The 19,955-nt window shown below is 36.7% G+C and overlaps 1 protein-coding gene across 1 annotated transcript; it reads right to left on the bottom strand.

The window, feature by feature from the left end:
- Positions 1 to 1,485: 1,485 nt before the first annotated feature.
- Positions 1,486 to 19,415, bottom strand: LOC129254623 (THO complex subunit 5 homolog A-like). The gene is made up of 16 exons (XM_054893127.2): positions 19,173 to 19,415; positions 16,648 to 16,797; positions 15,558 to 15,769; positions 13,536 to 13,682; positions 12,461 to 12,575; positions 11,729 to 11,861; positions 10,854 to 10,972; positions 9,653 to 9,752; positions 8,675 to 8,786; positions 8,285 to 8,386; positions 6,690 to 6,901; positions 5,920 to 6,023; positions 5,102 to 5,189; positions 4,497 to 4,612; positions 3,513 to 3,724; positions 1,486 to 2,985 (listed from the first exon to the last, which is right to left on the bottom strand). The coding sequence occupies exons 1-16, from the start codon at positions 19,287 to 19,289 to the stop codon at positions 2,919 to 2,921; spliced, it is 2,106 nt and encodes a 701-aa protein (XP_054749102.2). The 5' UTR covers positions 19,290 to 19,415; the 3' UTR covers positions 1,486 to 2,918.
- Positions 19,416 to 19,955: the final 540 nt, after the last annotated feature.

Here is a 19,955-nt window from a genome sequence, read left to right on the forward strand (position 1 = left end):
CAATATTTATCTTTTGTAGTTTATATGATAGACTTCATGTGTATAAGGTTTAGTTGAATTTGGGCTCTAAATCGGCATTAATCCGAACTGTCGTATCAGTCAATTTTGGTCTAAAAATCAATATTTGAGATATTTGCAGAAAATTAAAATACAAGTCCTATTCTATACACAATAAAAATTCTAGAAAGCAAATTATTGTAGTTTCTGAGATAAATGGGGATTTTTACGGGGATGTCGTAAAAACAACAAAATTTTTTTGATTAAATGTGCTATCTCATTGGAAATGTGTACTGTATTAAAGCAAACAACAGCTTCATGCACTTAATATGCAAATGCGCGGTCAGCCAAACCGTCGTATCTGCATTGCATTGACTTTGCACATGAAAGAGCAATATAAAGTTTTGGCATTTTTTTACATGGAAAATCTAAACCGTTCAAAACAAAATAACAAGCATGTAGCTCTGTTTCAATATTTTCTCTGATTCTACCATTTATTTTTCCAGCAATGAAAATGTAAGGCTTGGGAACAAAGTGAGGACATGGAAGTCGATCTTCTCTGAAATTGGTTTGCACTGTTTCTGTGTGACGGTTCAGATGACTGTTGACGAAATGGCCGAGAATCTTTGTAGAGTAGGTTGAATTATTATAGATACCCCCATTGGTGTGGATACTTTAGGGTTATATATGAAACAAAGGGTTATTTCAAGTTTAGTGTTGGGCAGATTTTTTACTTCGGCACAGCACCAAACTGAACATTTTAGGACGAGTCTTGGTATTGAGCCAACTATGTAGGCCATAAGCATATTCATGCTATGTTCACCCTAATAGTCTTGGGGTACTTTGGTTCTTGTCACTTAAGATCTCTGCCGCTATCACGCCATCATGGCGAAACTTTGCATGATGATAGACAATGATGTAATTTACGTGATTGCATAGGTGAAATTTCACTAAAATCTTATATGAATTATGCTAATTCATGAAATCATACTTTTTGCTATTACTATGTACTAAATAAAGCTCCTAGATTGCTATTTTTTGTCTAAATATTCTTTATAGCATTCCTAACGATTGTAAATGAAAAAATCTGGTACAAAAATTGATTTCTTGTGTAAAAAAAAATTCCTATGATTATTGATTGATCATTTGACCAATTTCAATGATTTTTTACATTAGAAGTTTTGTGCAAACAACCATGAAAAGCAAACAGTTCATAAAGCATTGTGTTACAAGGCCCAGGTTATGTAACAAGTAAAACAAGAGTAATCTTTTGTTTCAACTGGGCATGTTTGAGTGTTCACTGAAACTTTCATTAAAGGAAAATTACACATCTCACTTTGTGACAACCCCTCTCTCTTTCATTATCTCTCTGCTATATTCCATATTTATCACAAGAAATGACAACAAAATATCTCAATAAAGCTCTCTATTTCCTTATGAAATATCTTCACACTTATCTCAAAAATTTGAAAACAATGCAAGATGATGTTTAAAGACTTCATTTTGGTTTTATTTTATTGCAAACCCTTTTGAGACTTGAATGTACATAACGTGATACATGTATTTACAAATGTAAATTATGTACTTGTGAACAAACTAATGTTCAATAAAGATGAAAAACAAAACATTACAGTGGCTATGCCTCATGATTTGTGTATATGTCAAGACAAAGATTATCTCAATGAAGTCAATAAATGAAAATATCTACACATGGTAAAATTCATAATCAGAATGACGGATTCACAGAAAAGGTGACAATGATTCCACAAAGTCTGGATAATGTTGATTATTTCTGTGATCCAAACTCCGATCCCATTTATGATATTAACAGGCGTTTATGTCTGTGAAGTGGTGGGGGGGGGGGGCTGAGTATATCAAAAATTGAACATTACAGAGCTGCCAAGTAGTACTGATTTTCATTATTTAGCAATGAAAAATTAGAAAAAATACTGATTTCTGAAGTTTAAATTTTCTTTATTCTACGGCACTTCTTTGGAAATATTGATTTTCAGCTTTGAAATTACTGAAATGTTGTTGTTCAGGTTGGCAGCTCTGTATTAAGTTTTGTTCAGGTTGGCAGCTCTGTATTAAGTTTTGTTCATAAAAAAATATCTCGGAGAAGAAAAAACATCGGATTCAAGATGTCTCAATGAAACTTATTGAATTTCTCTCTCCTGAAACTGCAATGGTGTTTGCAGTCATTTTTACATTTTCACTTATTTAAAGCACTAAATTCAGGGCTTCGTATACAATATATCGGAGAAACAGGCAACAATCGGTCTTACAACTCGATATTTTTTTAAAAAGTCAAATGGATGTTAAACAATGCCTCTGTATGGGTTTTCTATTTTGGAGGAAGCAAATGAAGTAGAGAGTATGAGGATTATCTTGAGGATGTAATGCATTGGGCAAGGGCAATTGCTGCAAGTGTGAGGCATATTGGGCTAATTTCATTTGCACGAACAAAACCCAATTCAAAATTTGAATAACAAGTTACTACCAGTGCTTTACTATAGTACTAATCGGCTTACTTTTACCTATTACACAAAAAAAAAAAGAAACTTGATAACAATAGAGACATCATGGCCCAGTCAGTAAAGCAAGGGGTTTGAACTGTGGTATTACTGGTATGATCCCCAATTGGTTTCACAGTGCCCCTTGGTAAAGCATTTATCCTCATCAGGTCCTTCTGAGAGGACCTTCAGCCTTCGGTCCTCTGCTTGCTTGCTTACAAGCATTCACAAATCCAAAGCAATCGGGTAAAAAATAACCACCACCACCACAATTTTTTTTTCCAAGTCGATGTAATTCATGACTAGCTCCAAGAGCTAAAGATAATTGGAAAAACAAGAAATGGTTTGGATTGTAGACAGCTGGTTTTTAACCACTTTAAGATAACACAACTAGACTAGAATGTTGTCTTATAAACGTTGCATAAAGTATCCTTGCAGAGAGTTGTACTTGAATGGTTTGGATCGATTCCTTCCCCTGAAAGAAAAGAAAAAATTACATGTAAGCAATGTTTTCCAGGAAAAAACAAAACTTCATGCAACAATTACATACATGTACAATAATTATTAATAATGGCCACAAGTGCACTATAACCCAGAAGTTAGGCCGAAACACCATACCAAACAGACTTGATGTCTATATCTATCTCTAAAACTGCAATCCAATTCTGTCAATATTGCTGCAATTTGAAACTGAAATGTTGATATCACACGGAGAGTGACTATTTGGAGTTGACCTATTTAATTGTGTTCCTAAATGACATAAAAGAATTAAAAGTTCAAAATATCTTTGCACCTTTCCCAGAATAAAGACCCAGTATTTGCTGCTGGGACAATTGCTCCAGCCTTCAGTATAGACCACTGTGGTTTGTGTGCTGTTTTTTTATTGAAATTTGCAACTGGGGGCTTTTAGTATGCCTGGTAATAGACAATTGACACACTGACTTACCAATGCACCCGGTTCATGGAATCACCACTCCCCTACTCTCCCTTTAACAAGCTCACCTTGTAACTCTTGTGTACATCTTCTCCATGACAAACTCTGATGGTCCCTCGGTACTGCCCGCACCCTGTTGGTCCCTTCTCCGTCCTTGCTGCGTCTCAAGGTACACATCAAGACACATGAGAACCCTCTGGAGCTGGTTGGTAATCAGATAATTGACCGTCTTCTTGCCGATTAACTCTCCGTAGTGGATGTTCAACTCTGCTTCCATGTCCTGCTCAAGATACACAAGAACAAAGTATTACTGTAAACTTTTGTATGTACAGGTGAATCTAACTCAGTCAAATTATTTCTTGCGTTACAGATTTGTCACAAAGAATGTCAAAAGGACACAGTTTCCGTTCCCTCTCCTTTTTAGAGTTAAGGAATGGTTAGTGATTGAAATGGAATTGTAACTGAAGAGTTGATCAACTGCTGTCTCAAGGGCACAAACATTAAGCTCAATCAACCAGTTGTGACGTTATCCCTTTCCTTAAATCTTGCCTTTTCCATCATGTTCACTCCTTCAGTGGTTGATTTCAAGTGCTGACCTTTTAGTGGTGGTGTTGGGATAACTTTTATATCACCTCAATGAAATGAATCTGGGACTTGGAAAGGTCTCTCAAGGTGTTTTTTCTATCTAAAATGTGATATGGATTATTCTTAAGAGCTCATATTAGTTTTTTGATCCGGAGAAGGCAATCTGAGTTGTGTTTCCAACACCACCAAAATTGAAATCATTCAATACATAATTAGAAAACTCCCATTTCATGCAATTTTTCATTTTTGAGCATCAAAATATCACTTTAAGAACCCATCTCTTGTAACCTACAAAGGAGTATTGCTCCAACCAGGGGCCCGTAACACAAAGCTTAGCAATCATCGTAGAACATTCTTTTACTATTGCTTGCACTGAATACAATGTACAATCAAACGCAAAACTCAAGCATGCGATCAAACACCAACATTTGTGTTATTACTGAATAAATTAAACTGATGATTCTTACCCTGATGTGAAGATCATTGTTTGAGTTACGTTGCCCTTGCCATTGGAGGTTGAGAATAAAATGAGGGGGCTGGTTAGGGTAGTCTAAGCCGAGTAGTATCAAAACCTGAAGTTTGGCTGGATGTAAAAAAGGGGAATACAAATCACAAAATGGAAATGGTTAAAGGGGGCACCATACTCAGAAGGCAGTGAATCCCAGTAACGGTCACCATCCAGGGATATTTTGGCATCCCTGTCCTAGCATTGGTCCGCTTCACAGAAAAAAATCCTATTTATCAAATGAAATGTTATTGTAAAATACCTTTATCATTTGCAAGATTATAACAGTACATAAGTGATATCTTTGCCGTACAGCACAAGTGAAGCAAGCAAGTGTTCACAACCAGAAGTTTACACCCCAAGAATAACATATTATTGAGCATAACAATTAAAGGACCACAAGCGCCAGATACAGACAGCTTTCAGCAATAGGAAGAAGTGGACGATGTGCCAGATAAAATGAAACATCAGCCAAAAAGGTTTATCCCACATAAAGATAGCCCACCTAGATATCTGACCGGGTGGTTGAAGATGAAACATGTATAGCCTATATTATACTACATTTACCTGATCTTCGCTCCATCATGGCTTGATAGATTGTATGAGAGCCATCCAATCTGTCAGCAGAAGGGTGTCCTCTCAAAAACGGTATCATCTGCATTAAAAAAAAGATTAAAAATAATTTATACAAAATATAAATATACACTTGTCTACATGTACAAGTGCATGCATCATGGCATTGTATCTTAATTCACCAATGTAAAACTTACCACCTGTAAGCGACATCATCCGGGACTGACCTCAGAAAGACAAAAAATAAAATTGTAACTCTAATATGCAGGATTCTGATTAGTTGACAAATGACTTGCACTTGATTATTTTAGTTGAAGCTCATTGGAACTCTTTCTGCCATGGGCCGAGGCCTTTGATTGACCTTGTAAGATACTGGAACGCAGATTTTTACAATTGAATTGATTGACCATTAAGCACAATCCAACAAACAAATCAACTGTGTGATCTAATCGTACCCTGTGCCATATAACAAATACGTTAGTGATCGAGTGTAAAGCGGATTTCTGATAATCACAATGATCATAATGTGCAATCAAACATACAAATCACCTGTGTGATGAGTGAACCTTCCCCATACAAAGGGTAGATTTACAAATGTCCAGTCCAAAACAGGACTCTATTCCCCATCATCATAAAAATGTGTATCTAATAATACCTCAGTCACATTAGCTCTACGGTGGCCGTACAGCGAGTCGAAAACAGCTGTTTTAACATTTTTCATAGTAGCTACAGATAGGTGGCTTGAATAAATGTGAATAAACCGCTGTTTTCAACTTGCCGTATGGCCGCTGAAGAGCAAATGTGCACATTACCTGGAAGTCTTCAGCAGTTATGGTGGTCCAGGATTTGAGGGATGAACAGATCTTGGTTGGGAATAAGTTAATAGAGGCGGCAGGAACTGCTATTGTTTTCGCTTCTGCTCCAAAGAAGGTGGTGGAAAGACAGAAGTATGAGAAGAAATAAAGATCAATGAATCAAGAGATAAAATATCACTCTATATGCAGGTGTCACAGGAGAATTTTTCTTTGGAGTACGTTTGGTGTACCGGAATCATCACACAATCTAATCTATGAGAAAGCCATTTTCAGGTATACATCGACCTCTGACCTCGACACCTGGTGAACTAATCAGATCATCTTCTTTCCTATATGCATACATTCATATTTTTACCAGAAGGTGATCATTAAAGCATTTTTCAAGTAGTTGCTAAAATGTAAACACCCTGGCAGGCTGGACATGTTGATAAATGGATGGGCGACCTAAATATAAAAACATGTCCACTTTAGTTTGCAGCCATCATAACACAGCAAAAGTTTATCTCCTGCTCATTTTCATTGATGATTCAAGGATGTCATTTAAAATGCTAAAATGTAAACACCCTGGCAGGCTGGACATGATGATAAATGGATGGGCGACCTAAATACAAACATGTCCACTTTAGTTTGCAGCCATCATAACACAGCAAAAGTTTATCTCCTGCTCATTTTCATTGATGATTCAAGGATGTCATTTAAAGCAAGTCTTGTGTACACAATTTTTTCCTCTAATAGCCTGAAAAATATGATCCATTGCAAAATCTCACCTAGACTGACAAGCTGCCGATTCAGATCTAGTCTAGCCTTAACCCTGGCCTTCAAGGCCTTGACTGTTGACTCCATATGACTGTTACTGACACGGGCTGATGCCTTGACTGTGTTACTATCACCATCTGATAAGAAGTCTAATCCACCAAACCACTGAGCCCAACAGTAAGGATGACCAATCTGACCGACGTATGAAGCAAGGTCATTCATGCTGGAAAAACAAAACAATTAAAAGATTTAAGATTTTTACAAGAAAGTTTGTGTCTAATTCAAGCAAATACGAGACAGAAAAGGGGAATTAAAAGTCAGTGATGCATCAGCTTTTCATGGGGAATGGATTTTAATGGCTGACCCCAGACTTTGTAAAAATCATTGGAAATACCTACAACAGAGACGTCTTTAGGAGAAAGCAACTCTGTGTCCCAGCGAGAAATCTTCGACCAAGCCTTATTAGCCCAGGCAAGGGTAAGGCCAGGGGAAGTGAGATATTGACTTTACCATAAGGCATTTACAAGTGGCATTACATAAAGTCTGCTAGTCATAAATCTCAATCTACCATGGTTTTACCATGTGTGATACATACAGTATATATCCACATGGTGTCGAATTTCCAATGAAAGCAGACGCCCCACTGATATTTATTCAATTCTTCAACAAACAAAAAAAATTGCTAGCAAAATTATTAAAGGAACATGAAACCTTTGGTACAAGAAAGCTTGTGTGAAAACAGAAAATAAAAAAAGTAGATCAACGAAAGTTTGAGAAAAATCTGACAAATAATGAAAAAGTTTTGAGCATATATTGCGATCACTAATTCTATGGAGATCCTCTGATTGGCAATGCGATAAAGATGTGTGATGTCACTTGTGAACAACTTTCCCATTACTTTACTATATATTTCACTTAAACTACCTCTTTTATCACATCTATCAGTAGATCATGTATTCTTTCTATAGGAGGGCATGTAATACAGATTTTCAAAGAATACATTATGGATAAAGAGTTTGTATCACCATAAGAAAGAACAAAAAGACATTTTGGGGGTATTTTATAATAGTCCATCAAAGGGAAAGTTGTTCACATGTGACATCACACATCTTTGTCGCATTGCCAAAGGGAGGATCCCATAGCATTAGTGATCGCAATATTAAAATGCTCATAACTATCTCATTATTTGTCTGATTTTTCTCAATTTGTCTTTGTTCTTCTTCTTTGATTTTTCTGTTTCCACACAAGCCCACTTGTTCAAAAGGTTTCATTTCCTTTTAAACCTCCTCTCATGCACATTAACTTTGCTACCTGGTTTTTGTGTGACAGGTGGCAATTTAGATGGGCTATGAATCTTGATATTAATATTGGTATTCAATTGAAATCTACTATCAGGTAATCACTGATTTAGTAATTTCACTTAATTCACCAGAATGTCCCACATGCGAAGGGGGGGGGGGGGGGGGTAATAACACTCATGCAACCATGACAGTCAATGTATAGGCCAACTTGTTTTTGTTGTTCACTAAATAGATAAATGTGTCTTGTTACTGATACCTAAGAAAACACATTTTTTTCTGAGTAATATATTTTATGGAATACGTACCCAATCTTGCTGAGCTGGTAGGCATTGGTTGCGTTGGGCGATTCCTTCCCATCATCCCCAGGGAACAGCAAACTCAGTAGATTTGACGGGGATAAGAGACCACTACAAAATAAATCATATATCAACAGGGTCAATCACTAGGAGGAAATCTTCATTTCAAATCCACTAAAAAACAAACAAACTGTCAATGGTCAAGCTCTGAATTGATCATGGACTATCTACAAGAGCTTCAAATAGCTTATGAATGGAAGTTATGAGGAAAAAATGGGGGTCAGACATGAATTGAAAAAAGGTTGATCACTATATTGAATTGCTCAGCTGCTTTTAAAATATTTCGGATAATGTCTACACGAGTTTGGAGATGTTCTTTCTCTCCTGTAAGTAAAATACCTGGCTGAGTTGGCAACCTGTTGAACAGTACCACCAAGCTTGATTTCCACATTGACTGTAATGATCTGAAGCACCATCATGTAGTTGAATGTAAGCGTCAGGAAAGTACCACCTAGTCAGAAAAAACAATGATAATGAGGAATGAAAGACAAGACAATGTCAGAAGATAACACAGAGCATATTTGCTTTCATTGACCTTTGACTTTGAAAGATTTTTCTTCCCAATATCTACTAGGGTTGCAACTTGCAAGGTCACACATAATGAACAGATTTTGTAGAAAGTTCTTGTTCCAATTCCTGAATTATTGCAACAAGCTATTTCCACTTATGGGACTTGACCATTTTGACCTCTTGACCCCAAAAGCTAATCAGCTCATATGTATTCCAGTATGGACGGAGATTAGCAGTTTCTTTAAAAATTCCGCATATAATTGTTGAGATTCAGACAATCCTATCAGATAATGCCTGCGGATCCTTTTATGGAGAGGAAAGGCAACTATGCGATGTTATAATACATCAGGTACATATAAACAGTGGATGAGCCAAAAAGGCAACTAAAATAACACAGGAAAAGTGTCAAGAGTTAGGAATAATGTATATCCCTCTGATCTTACATGACTGTATATTAAGGCTGATTCAGCTCCACCTTACATGATAAATCTCTATGATAAATCTGTTAACACAAAAAAGCTGGTGACACAACATTCCATGATGCTTTTAAGATCAAATTTGCAACCCCCGAATATACAGTTTCCAAATTACAAAGATTTTGGAAATGCATGTCAGACCCAAATGGATCAAATTTATCACCTTTACTGCATGCCACTCTCTAAGAGCTCTGATGAATTTGTACACCAAAGTGTGATTGCAACCCAATATTTTGTTGCGGAGTATGCTGCGCTAGGCAGCAGATTAAAACACAAAGGTAAGAGCCAGGCTTTACTGATTTATGAAGTAAGTACCAAATACTTGTTTTACCTTTGAATCTAAGAGTCATGATAACCTGCAGGGGATGCTTAGCAAGAATCTTCTGTCTTTGTTCTTCTAGCTTGTCTCCCATTGTTTTTCTTCTACGTTTCTGAAAATTGAAAATGAAAAAAAATGAAAATCCACATTTTCTTGTTGGAAATAGAAATCTGAAATAAAAATACTCCGAAAATTCATCTTGACTAATTGATCGCAGGCCCGGCAGCCACTGTGCAGCCCCAGATCGACGTTGTTCTATCCCTTATATTGTTGAACACCAAACAGGGTAGCAGCAACTCCAATCTTTTAACATCTTTTGGTCTGACGTGGCTGGGGTTTGAACTCTCAACCATCCAGTTGAGAGACGGTCGCTCTACCAACTGAGCCAACAAAGCGGTTAGAAAATAATTTCAATCCAAATATCAGAATTACAATATGGAATTGCTACTGCACACTGTTTAAATGCCTTCACCATTGCAAGATCTGTGGTACAAGCACAAGTAACTACCAAGGCATAAAGGACTTGTTACTCCTACATCATATTCACTCACTTGTTCTGTTTGAGAATTTAAATTTCTTATTTTTTAAATTTCCATTCAACTATCACTCAAGTAATAATGATAAGTTGATATTTATCATCTGAATCCTTATTCTAAAAAGTAAAAGAAAGTGTGAGAGGACATCTGCTCTAATTTTCATTCAACTGTCAGTCTAGTAATAAATGATAAGTTGATACTTATCATTTGAATCCTTATACCAGAAAGTAAGAGAAAGTGTGAGAGGACATCTCTTCTAATTTTCATTCAATTGTCAGTCTAGTAATAATAATGATAAGTTGATACTTATCATCTGAATCCTTATACTAAAAAGTAAAAAGAAAGTGTGAGAGGGAATACCACAAGGTATTTCATTTGGATAATTTTTAACACAAATCAGATATTAAAAGATACTTTTAAAGAATTCCATGCCATTTGCTAACACAGTCTTTGAGCATGACTTTACATCAAATGCACAAGTAAACCAATTGAAACTGATCAGGGAACCTGAAAGTCACTTGAATAAAATATTTTGTACAAACAAGAGGTTTTTCACCATCTGAAAATAAATAGAAAGTGCCAGCATTCAGGCTTTAATCCAGTACTTGAAAACATTTGGCATTACTAGCACTGAAATAGGATGAATTTCTGCCCTGAAAACAAAAAGCTCTACTTACGGATTCAGAAAGTGATTCTTCGTTGTCTGAATCACTGTCCTCCTCGTCCTCGTTAGAAGCTGAGAGGGTAGAAGATGCAGTCTCTGCATCACCTTCTATCTTCAGAGTCATTGATCCATCTGGATTAGGAGAAAAAAATGTGGTTTAATGAAGATATTACCATCATCATCATCAATCCTAGTGTTTGGCAATATTTCTTTATTCTTGAAATCATGAAGCAATATTAAACAAATATCAAATAATTGATAATGGTTTTATGACTATGTTGATATATTGCAGCAACACTGTACACAATATGTCCAATATATTGTTGATTATGAAAAGTTAATCACTATTAATTGACCACAAATACTGCTCAGTACTGCTTTAAACCAACTCAGAACTTTGTTGGTACCCAAATGCCTACTTTTCATGGACAAGCACCGATCAAAGTCTTACTTTCATTACTCCCTTCCCTGCTCTCAGGGAATTGCAGCTCATAATGAAGATGGATTTTCAGACTTGGCTTAGTATTGTGCTATTAGCAATATTTTGCTGGTGGTAATCAACTATCATTGAAATCAAATAATGACCAGCCAGCACTAATCATTATCATCTTCTACATACTGTCTCCTTCATATTCATCGGAAGCTAAGAAAGTACAGGGTGCAGTCTTTGCAATACCTGCAAAAGATATTTATTTAAGATATTAAAAATATCATTTTCATACCAATTTCTTTGTCAGTGGATAAATTAGTGTGGGTGAGATATTGAATGCAGGTCAGAGAGTTTAAGAGGTGGATGGTTGTGACTAGCACAGGCCACCATAGTGGGATCACTGACGACAGTCTTTGTGCTCTGGGGCTCAGATCCCATCTCCACCTTCAAATACTTACCACAAGCTTCATGGTATGCATTGGCCTGTACATAGAGGAAGTATAGTGGCCTGGGAAGAAGCTTGGCTAACTGGTGTTGAGATCGGATATCATTGAAAGGCATTGATAAATACTGCTGAACTGGTATGGTAGCCTACAAAATAAAAACAGAAAGCAAATTTCAGTAGAATGTGTACACATGTAAGAATAATTAAATTTCAATGAATAAGCCATGTTAGATCCTGTCTGCCTAATAGCAAAACAAATCATTAGTTGCTACTTGCATGTATAGGGGTTCATAAGAAATTAAGGTGGAATCTGTCATGCCAACAAGCTGGATAAAAATCCCGATTCAATTTGATTTCAGAGTAACATGGTAAAACAGCTTTCACTGATGTTATCTAATACTGAAGTGATAAATACAAGGATTTCCTTGTGTATATCTTTAATTTCATGCTGAATTTATCAATTTCCGCGATATCCATCTGATACACTCGAGACCACCACAAGTCATGCTTTGGGGGGAGTGGGAGACATGATTGACAATATTAAATTTGTTAGCAAAACTAGTACCAAATGCTAATCTCACTTCCGTAACAAAGTATAATTGATTTGTGATTTGAAATTCAATTCTATGTGTTGTACAATAGCTATGATACTGATTTTTAATTCAATGATAACTTGACATCTCTTGGCGCAAAGGAGAGGGGATGAATTTAAAGGGCAAAACTATGTAGAATATTAGTATTCTACCTCAAGAATATTTGTTAGTCTTGGTTGCAGGCTCTCAAGGTAATCTTTCTTCTGGTGAATACATTTGGCAACTCCATCACGGTTTCCCTGTCTAGCTTTGTACTGTTCTGCCAATCTGTAAAAAAGTAAAGGTCAGATTACCAACAAATAAAAATATTAATGGATTTATTACTGAGCAATGCCTTTAGCATTCCAGCCTACAGGTCTTTATAGATATGAGATTTCACAAATGTAATCCTGGTTAAGATTTGATTTTGATGAAGTCTAAACTTCCAGTTAAGCTATACTGACATCACCCAACACTGAGTTAGTCTAATACCGCTTTATCTATGTGATTAAATAAACTGTTTATGATCCGAAATCATATATAGTATGACAAAGTGAAAACAAGGAACTAGATGAAGTAGATATTACACAATCAGGGCCCGTTGCATAAAAGTCACCATCATGGTAACTCTGCCCTCTAATGGTAACTAACATGCAATCCTTGATTTTGATTGGCTGTTGATCATTACCATGGTAGTTACCATTGGATGACAAAGTTACCATAATGGTAACTTTTATGCAACAGGTCCCTGTAAATTAGACTAATAGAAGGCTAGCCAAAGTGAATATCAGACCAAGTGATGGTTTGATCAATTATAGTATACTATGTGGGTTTAGCCTTTGTGGTGTTAAACCAGTTGAGAGTTAGACCATCTTTACCTTATTTGCCCTTATTCCTAAGTCAGGTTTAACTTAGACCACAGTCTAACTCTGTGGTAGAATTATGGGGAGCTAAAAATAAAAAAATCTGTTTATATTGTATATTTCTTATATTTACTATTTTGTTTCCTTTTGCTTTCATAATGAAGAAAAATACTTTAAAATACTTCAGTCATCATTCCAAAACAATTTTGGCATCATATGAGTTAATAAATTGGATGTGTACTGTTAGGTATTTGTTGCCCAAGTTGCTCTCAAAAGTTTAGAATACGGGCCATTGTGGCTATGTGCAAAATACACCTTTTTACTTTACAGTAAAAATTACCATGCACATAGGTGCTGGTTACCATACATATAGGCACTGCCTCACCTTTTCCTTTGTTCTAATTCCCAGTCAAGCCTGGCTAATTGCAGCTTGTGTTCATCATGTTTGGTGGTTGATGGTTTAGATATACTAGGAGGAGCTTCCTTGAAGAAGGTTTCCACATCTACTAACTCAATATCTTCATCCTTGGATCTGTATCAAATAAATGCAAAGTAAATTATAATTTATCAAAGATCCAGCCAAGTTTTGGTAGGACCTCAAAAATGATTGGTCACAGATTCTCCTCTACAGCACTGGAATCAAGACCAGAGAGTCCCTGAGATAAGGACAAAACCACAATTCAATATGAGATCCAGATTTGCAAGTCAATATTGTGATTAGAAAGTCTGAGATCTGCATCAGATAAGCTCAACATCAAGATCTAGACTAAAATTCTTGAGATCAAGAACGAGATCACAACAGGGTGCTGTGGCGTGCACCTGTAATCCAAGCTATGTGGGGAAGCTACAAATTGATGCAGAGGTTCAAGGTCCAAGCCCTGGTCACGTCTTTTGGATGGTAACTTGAAGGTCAGTCCAATGTGTAAATAATCAGATCTGATTAATACACGTCTGTAAAAACCAATTCACACACATGCAGACTGTGAATTCAAAATCAAGATCAATTTTATATACTAACAGTGCTCTGACAAAGAAATCAGTATGGAGATAAAGACAAAACATAACCCAAAGTTGCTACAAGTAGTATCAAATGAAAACAAGATGAATGCCTCTGGCCGTCTCACCTGCATCACGCGATTCAATATAGCAGCAGTGCTGATTTTGAAAACTACTATAACTCGCACAAGATGTTCAGTGATACTTGGTTACTCTTATTTCTACGTTTTATGAACTAGACCCATACACTTATAGAGATATGATGGTAATTCAACAAATACCCCCAACGTGGCCAAAGTTCATTGACCTTACATGACCTTTGACCTTGATCATGTGACCTGAAACTCGTACAGGATGTTCAGTGATACTTGATTACTCTTATGTCCAAGTTTCAAGAGAAAGATCCATCAACTTTCCAAGTTATGATGGTAATTCAACAGATACCCCCATTAAGCCAAAGTTCATTGACCTTTGACCTTGGTCATGTGACCTAAAATGCGCAAAGGATGTTCAGTGATACTTGATTACTCTTATGTCCAAGTTTTATGAACTAGACCAACACACTTTCAAAGTTATGGCGGTAATTCAACAAATACCCCAATTTGACCAAAGTTCATTGACCCTAAATGACCTTTGACCTTGATCATGTGACCTGAAACTTGCACAGGATGTTCAGTAATACTTGATTACTATTATGTCCAAGTTTCATGAATCAGATCCATAAACTTTTAAAGTTATGATGGTAAATCTACAGATACCCCCAATTCGGCCAAAGTTCATTGACCCTAAATGACCATTGACCTTGGTCATGTGACGTGAAACTCATGCAGGATGTTCAGTGATACTTGATTAACCTTATGTATAAGTTTCATGAACTAGGTCCATATATTTTCTAAGTTATGATGACATTTCAAAAAATTAACCTTAGGTTAAGATTTTGATGTTGATTCCCCCAACATGGTCTAAGTTCATTGACCCTAAATGACCATTGACCTTGGTCATGTGACGTGAAACTCATGCAGGATGTTCAGTAATACTTGATTAACCTTATGGCCAAGTTTCATGAACTAGGTCCATATATATATTAAGTTATGCTGTCATTTCAAAAACTTAACCTCAGGTTAAGATTTGGTGTTGACGCCGCCGCCGCCGCCGCCGTCGCCGCCGCCGCCGCCGCCGCCGTCGCCGCCGCCGTCGGAAAAGCGGCGCCTATAGTCTCACTCTGCTATGCAGGTGAGACAAAAACAAGAAAAAAACAACCAAAAAATAGATATTTTTTCACCCATTTCAGGAACATGCCTCCTGTTATTTCAGGTTTCAAGTCTTGCGCATCCCCCTATCATGAGCTGTAAGATGAAAATAATGCAGCTCTAATAGGGTTTCAATTATTCTTATAAAATTGGATTCTCACTTGAACTCCAGACACTTTGTGATCTCCTTCTGTAGATGCATGACCTCATAGAGAAGATTCTGAAGCTGAAGATGCAAGTTGTCCACCTTCTGCTTGGCTCCCTGTGTCTCGTCCCGAGCCTTCTTGCATCTCAGATGTGACATCCGATTCAATTTCTTCATAGTTACAAACAAGAGGGCGGCTTCCTTCTGCTTCTCTTCCATCTCCGCATCCTGCAGAGAGAGAGAGAGAGAGAGAGAGAGGGTAAGGGATGGTGGTGGGGTGGTGAATAAAAGAGCATATGAAACTACAATGACTTAGAATTCCATTATTGAGAGATTATTTTCTTATGGACAGTGGGATTGGAAAATACCAGTTGGCAATTAACAATACAAATTTTACAGGTTATTAGCATAACGAATCTAGGTAGATTAAAACTCCCTATCAGTATTTTGTTATATTTAGAATGAACCACATGTGGTAACATATTATCATTATCATCAGGATCATTTATACTGTGCTTTTCGCAAGATGGCCCAAACAGCTTTAAGTGAACAAATATCATTCAAATATTCAAAATGAAATCTTTCAATCCTAAAAGTCTGAATTAGAAGAACAAACTCTTTTTATAGTCTTTTACATCCCTCATATCAAATCAATAGTACACCTACAATAATAACAATAATAATAACAATACTACTAGTACTACTGCTAATACTGCTACTTCAACTACTACTACTACTACTTCTAATAATAAAAATAACAACAAAACAATACTCTACAGGTTAAAAGTCATGGAATAGACAAATAAGCGAAAATCCAAAGTGATTCTGGGACCCTGAACACAAAGGTTAGCAATCATTGTAGATCACTGTTATACGATTGATTGGATTGACTACAATGTAGAATTAATCATAGAAATCAAGTGTATGATTAGTTGCTAACCTTGTGTTACAGGACCATGGTGGCTGATTACGGAGTGAAGCACATTAAACATAACATGCCAGACAGACAGATCTATAGACAGACAGACACACACAGTATTGGGCAAATTATACTTTAAGGATTGTCTTCATTACATTACATGTACATCATCTTCATTAATTACTACCTTCATAGTTCCGGATGGCTCCTGAGATTTGTGGGCATGGATATCAGCCATCAAACTCCTCAGCTTCATTGACGTCTCATTGTGAAGCTGAAGATCTTTCTCCATGTCTCGGGCACCTACTTCCTTCTCTTCATCGTATGGAGAGTGCTCCTAAGGAAAGCAGTAAAGGGAGAAGAGACATGATTGGGATCATCTTCGCCTTCTGGGGCCTGTAACACAAAGCTTAGCAATGATCGTAGAACAATTTTCTACGATTGATTGCATTGACTACAATGTACAATCAATCGTACGATTAATTGCTAACCTTTGTGTTACGGGACCCTGGTATTTGGTATTAACACAGTATGGACTCTCTCCCATTTGAAAAATCATCCCTAGTATCAGTGATCTGTGTTCGATTTCAGTCTATCAGCACCTTTCTTAAACATGTGAAATATCCAGATAATAATAACTTCTTGAAATCTAAATAGCCATGAATGATCAACTCTCCCACGTATTTAAAATCATCATATTTACAAGAAATTGGACAGAAATATATTAAAGATGAAGAGACATTTAAAAAGGGGTTCAAAACACTTGTTTCTGCTAATGCTCCTTTGGTGTATTATAGTACTATTGAGGTTTGCCGGGGCTGACATTTGCAATATACTGGGTGAACTTCCTACTCTTTGATGAAAAGTGTACTGATTTTAATATGCATAAGTTGTGACTCTCCTCTACACAGGACCAACATTTTCCTAGTACTGCAACCCTCTAGTATCCGTTGTTTTTTGTTAGGTGTGTTTCAGCCTGAGCGGGACTTGAGCCCATCACGTTGAGATCTATGATTTTATCCGAAACAGGCACTCTAAACCACTGAGCTACACCGCCTCCTCTTGGTGTATATGTATCCATGTGATGGTACTGCAATTTAACTGCGTCATGACAGAAAAAAATTATGACAGCGTTATTCATAGGTGTCATAATTTAGTCAGGATGTTTTCCCTGATCTCGGGCCTTCCTGGCAAAGACAGCTTCATGAAACAATTAGACTTTCAAGTCTAAGGGGGTACCGGTCTGTAAATGAGGATCATCCGTTTACAGAATACAGATACAGGAATTGTCTATTTTTAATACAGATTTCTCCATACAAGAAAACTAGCAAAGTTCATTCACCTGTCGAGTGCCAACATAACCCCCGCTGAAATACAAATTACATCATTAACAATGATTTATCTGCGCCATATTTCCAAAGCACACAACGGATTATTTCAGATTCAGGAAGCGGGGTCCCCGAAAATGCACTAAAATGAAGAAATCTGTGATTTTTCTGGGTTTGCAAACTTTATTTTCTCGCTAATTCATGATTGAATCTTCAAAATTATCAATAAAAAAACAAACAAATCAGAAATTGTTTTCTTTATCGCAGATACGGCGATATCAGACTTTGCAATTGTTTTAGGAAGTTGCGAGATAGATCCCAGAGCACATGAGAGCAAATCACTCGCCCATTTTTTTTTTTTTTTTTTCGCTTAATAGTAAATATCAAGAAAATTGATGCGGCAATCAAAAAAGGGAAGCGGGCGCGGACGAGAAACATCACTTTTTTATATTTTTTAGCCAATTTTTGAAATAAGTAAAAAATTTCATGCGGCGGCCAAAATAGATGCACACGAGGACGATCAACTTTCTTTTTTTACTTGGCCTGATATAGAATAGATCTAGGCCTAGAAGAATGAAATTAGGTCAATTTTCAGCATTTCTCTGCCATAGACTGTGTAGTTAAAAAATGGACACACACAAATCCAAATTTTTAGCTTCCGAGAGCTGTTATAAATTTATTATTAATGCCAAAAACTTGTCCATAAAGAGTCCAATACTCAATAGGATTTTTTATGCTCTATCTGATGGTATGATTTTTATAAAAATTTGGAAACCAGATCACAATGAAAACTTGCGACAAAGTGAAAAAAATTGTGCAAACCAGAAATTTCATTTTCCCATAGAAAACGCATGGGGAAATGGCAATCTCAACACACACAAAAATAAGGGTTTGCAATTTATCTCTAGGCCTAAATCCTTATTTAAAATGATCATATAAACTTGTCCTTACTGTCAAAAGAAGCCCCTGAATTTTCTCTTTCACATTTTTCTAGTAGCCTGAACTTCCCCGAAAAAATGTGCCACATTTTCCCCTAAATCAGCCCGTTTTATGCCGACACTTTTCAGTGTGGCTTCAGACACCCTACTCACAGATTCATTTAATATTCTATGCCTTTGATTGCCAATGGAAAGCTTAAACAGTTTGCGGATTTATTACAGTAAATGAAATTATCTTTATTTGCCAAAACGCTTCCAGACAAATCAATTTACTCAGAGGATTATCACAGAAACGTGTTATCACCTGTTCAATTGCGTGCAAGATAAATCGCACGCAAAGCCATCTCCTCGGTCGAAGTTATCGAGCTTTATTGAGTCGAGACGAATTTCGCCGCCGACGGAGCTCATCTGCATCAGTGAATTGTGTTACAATACAGAATACGTACCCTTTTGACTTTGATAAGTACTGGCTTTTTAGAGTCTCTCTTCGGTGATGAACTACTACTTTGATCATCATCAGTTTTTGATACAATTCTTCTTTTTTTCACAGTGGGCACCGACATTTTTCAAGTCTTGCTTTCCTTTTCATGAGGAATGAAAAGAAACAAACGTAGAGGGCCATATATCTCATGCACCCACTGATCTCTCCACTATCTCATCCCTATTCTCCTGACTCTCATGAACACATTGCTGAGCACCCACATGATTAAGTCAAACTACTGCACTAAAAATTAATACTCATGTTCACCCATATGCATTCAAGTTCAATTTAATTACTAGTATTTATGAAATTTGCTTTACAACCAAAAACTGGTCACGATTGATAATTAATTTATCACAACACCTTTAACTTTGCAAGTTCAAAGGATTTGCTTCGATCAAATCCAAACCTCAATTGCTGCTTGGAATTAGATGTTCAAAGGTCAGTAATACTATCTAAGACAAGGAAACTTAGAAGACATGCAGACTATAAGACAGTATATGTTGACCCAGATCGTATCCCTGCAGAGAGAGACTCGGCTCATCAAAATTTTCGTAAGGCGTTGAAACACAGAAAGGATATGGGGGAAGACTGTGTTATCAGAAAAGGGAAAATCACCAAACGTTCCCATGCATATGGTAATTTAAGAGAGGTCACACCAACAACAAATTATACCCCCTTTGCCTGCTGCCCGGGGGGGGGGGGGCACTCGATCAGTATATGATGCATAGTGGGTATGTGCCGCGGA

This window comes from Lytechinus pictus, chromosome 2 (assembly GCF_037042905.1).
Source record: "Lytechinus pictus isolate F3 Inbred chromosome 2, Lp3.0, whole genome shotgun sequence".
Taxonomy (NCBI): domain Eukaryota; kingdom Metazoa; phylum Echinodermata; class Echinoidea; order Temnopleuroida; family Toxopneustidae; genus Lytechinus; species Lytechinus pictus.

Bases quoted from the DNA above. Each gene is read 5' to 3' on its own strand.
- LOC129254623 (XM_054893127.2), bottom strand. From the start codon at position 19,289: ATGTCGGTGCCCACTGTGAAAAAAAGAAGAATTGTATCAAAAACTGAT. The intron at 11,862-12,460 runs GTAGAATACTAA...TTTATTTTGTAG, and splicing joins GACTAACAAATATTCTTGAG to GCTACCATACCAGTTCAGCA. The intron at 5,190-5,919 runs GTAATGTGCACA...TTTTTAATGCAG, and splicing joins TAACTGCTGAAGACTTCCAG to ATGATACCGTTTTTGAGAGG.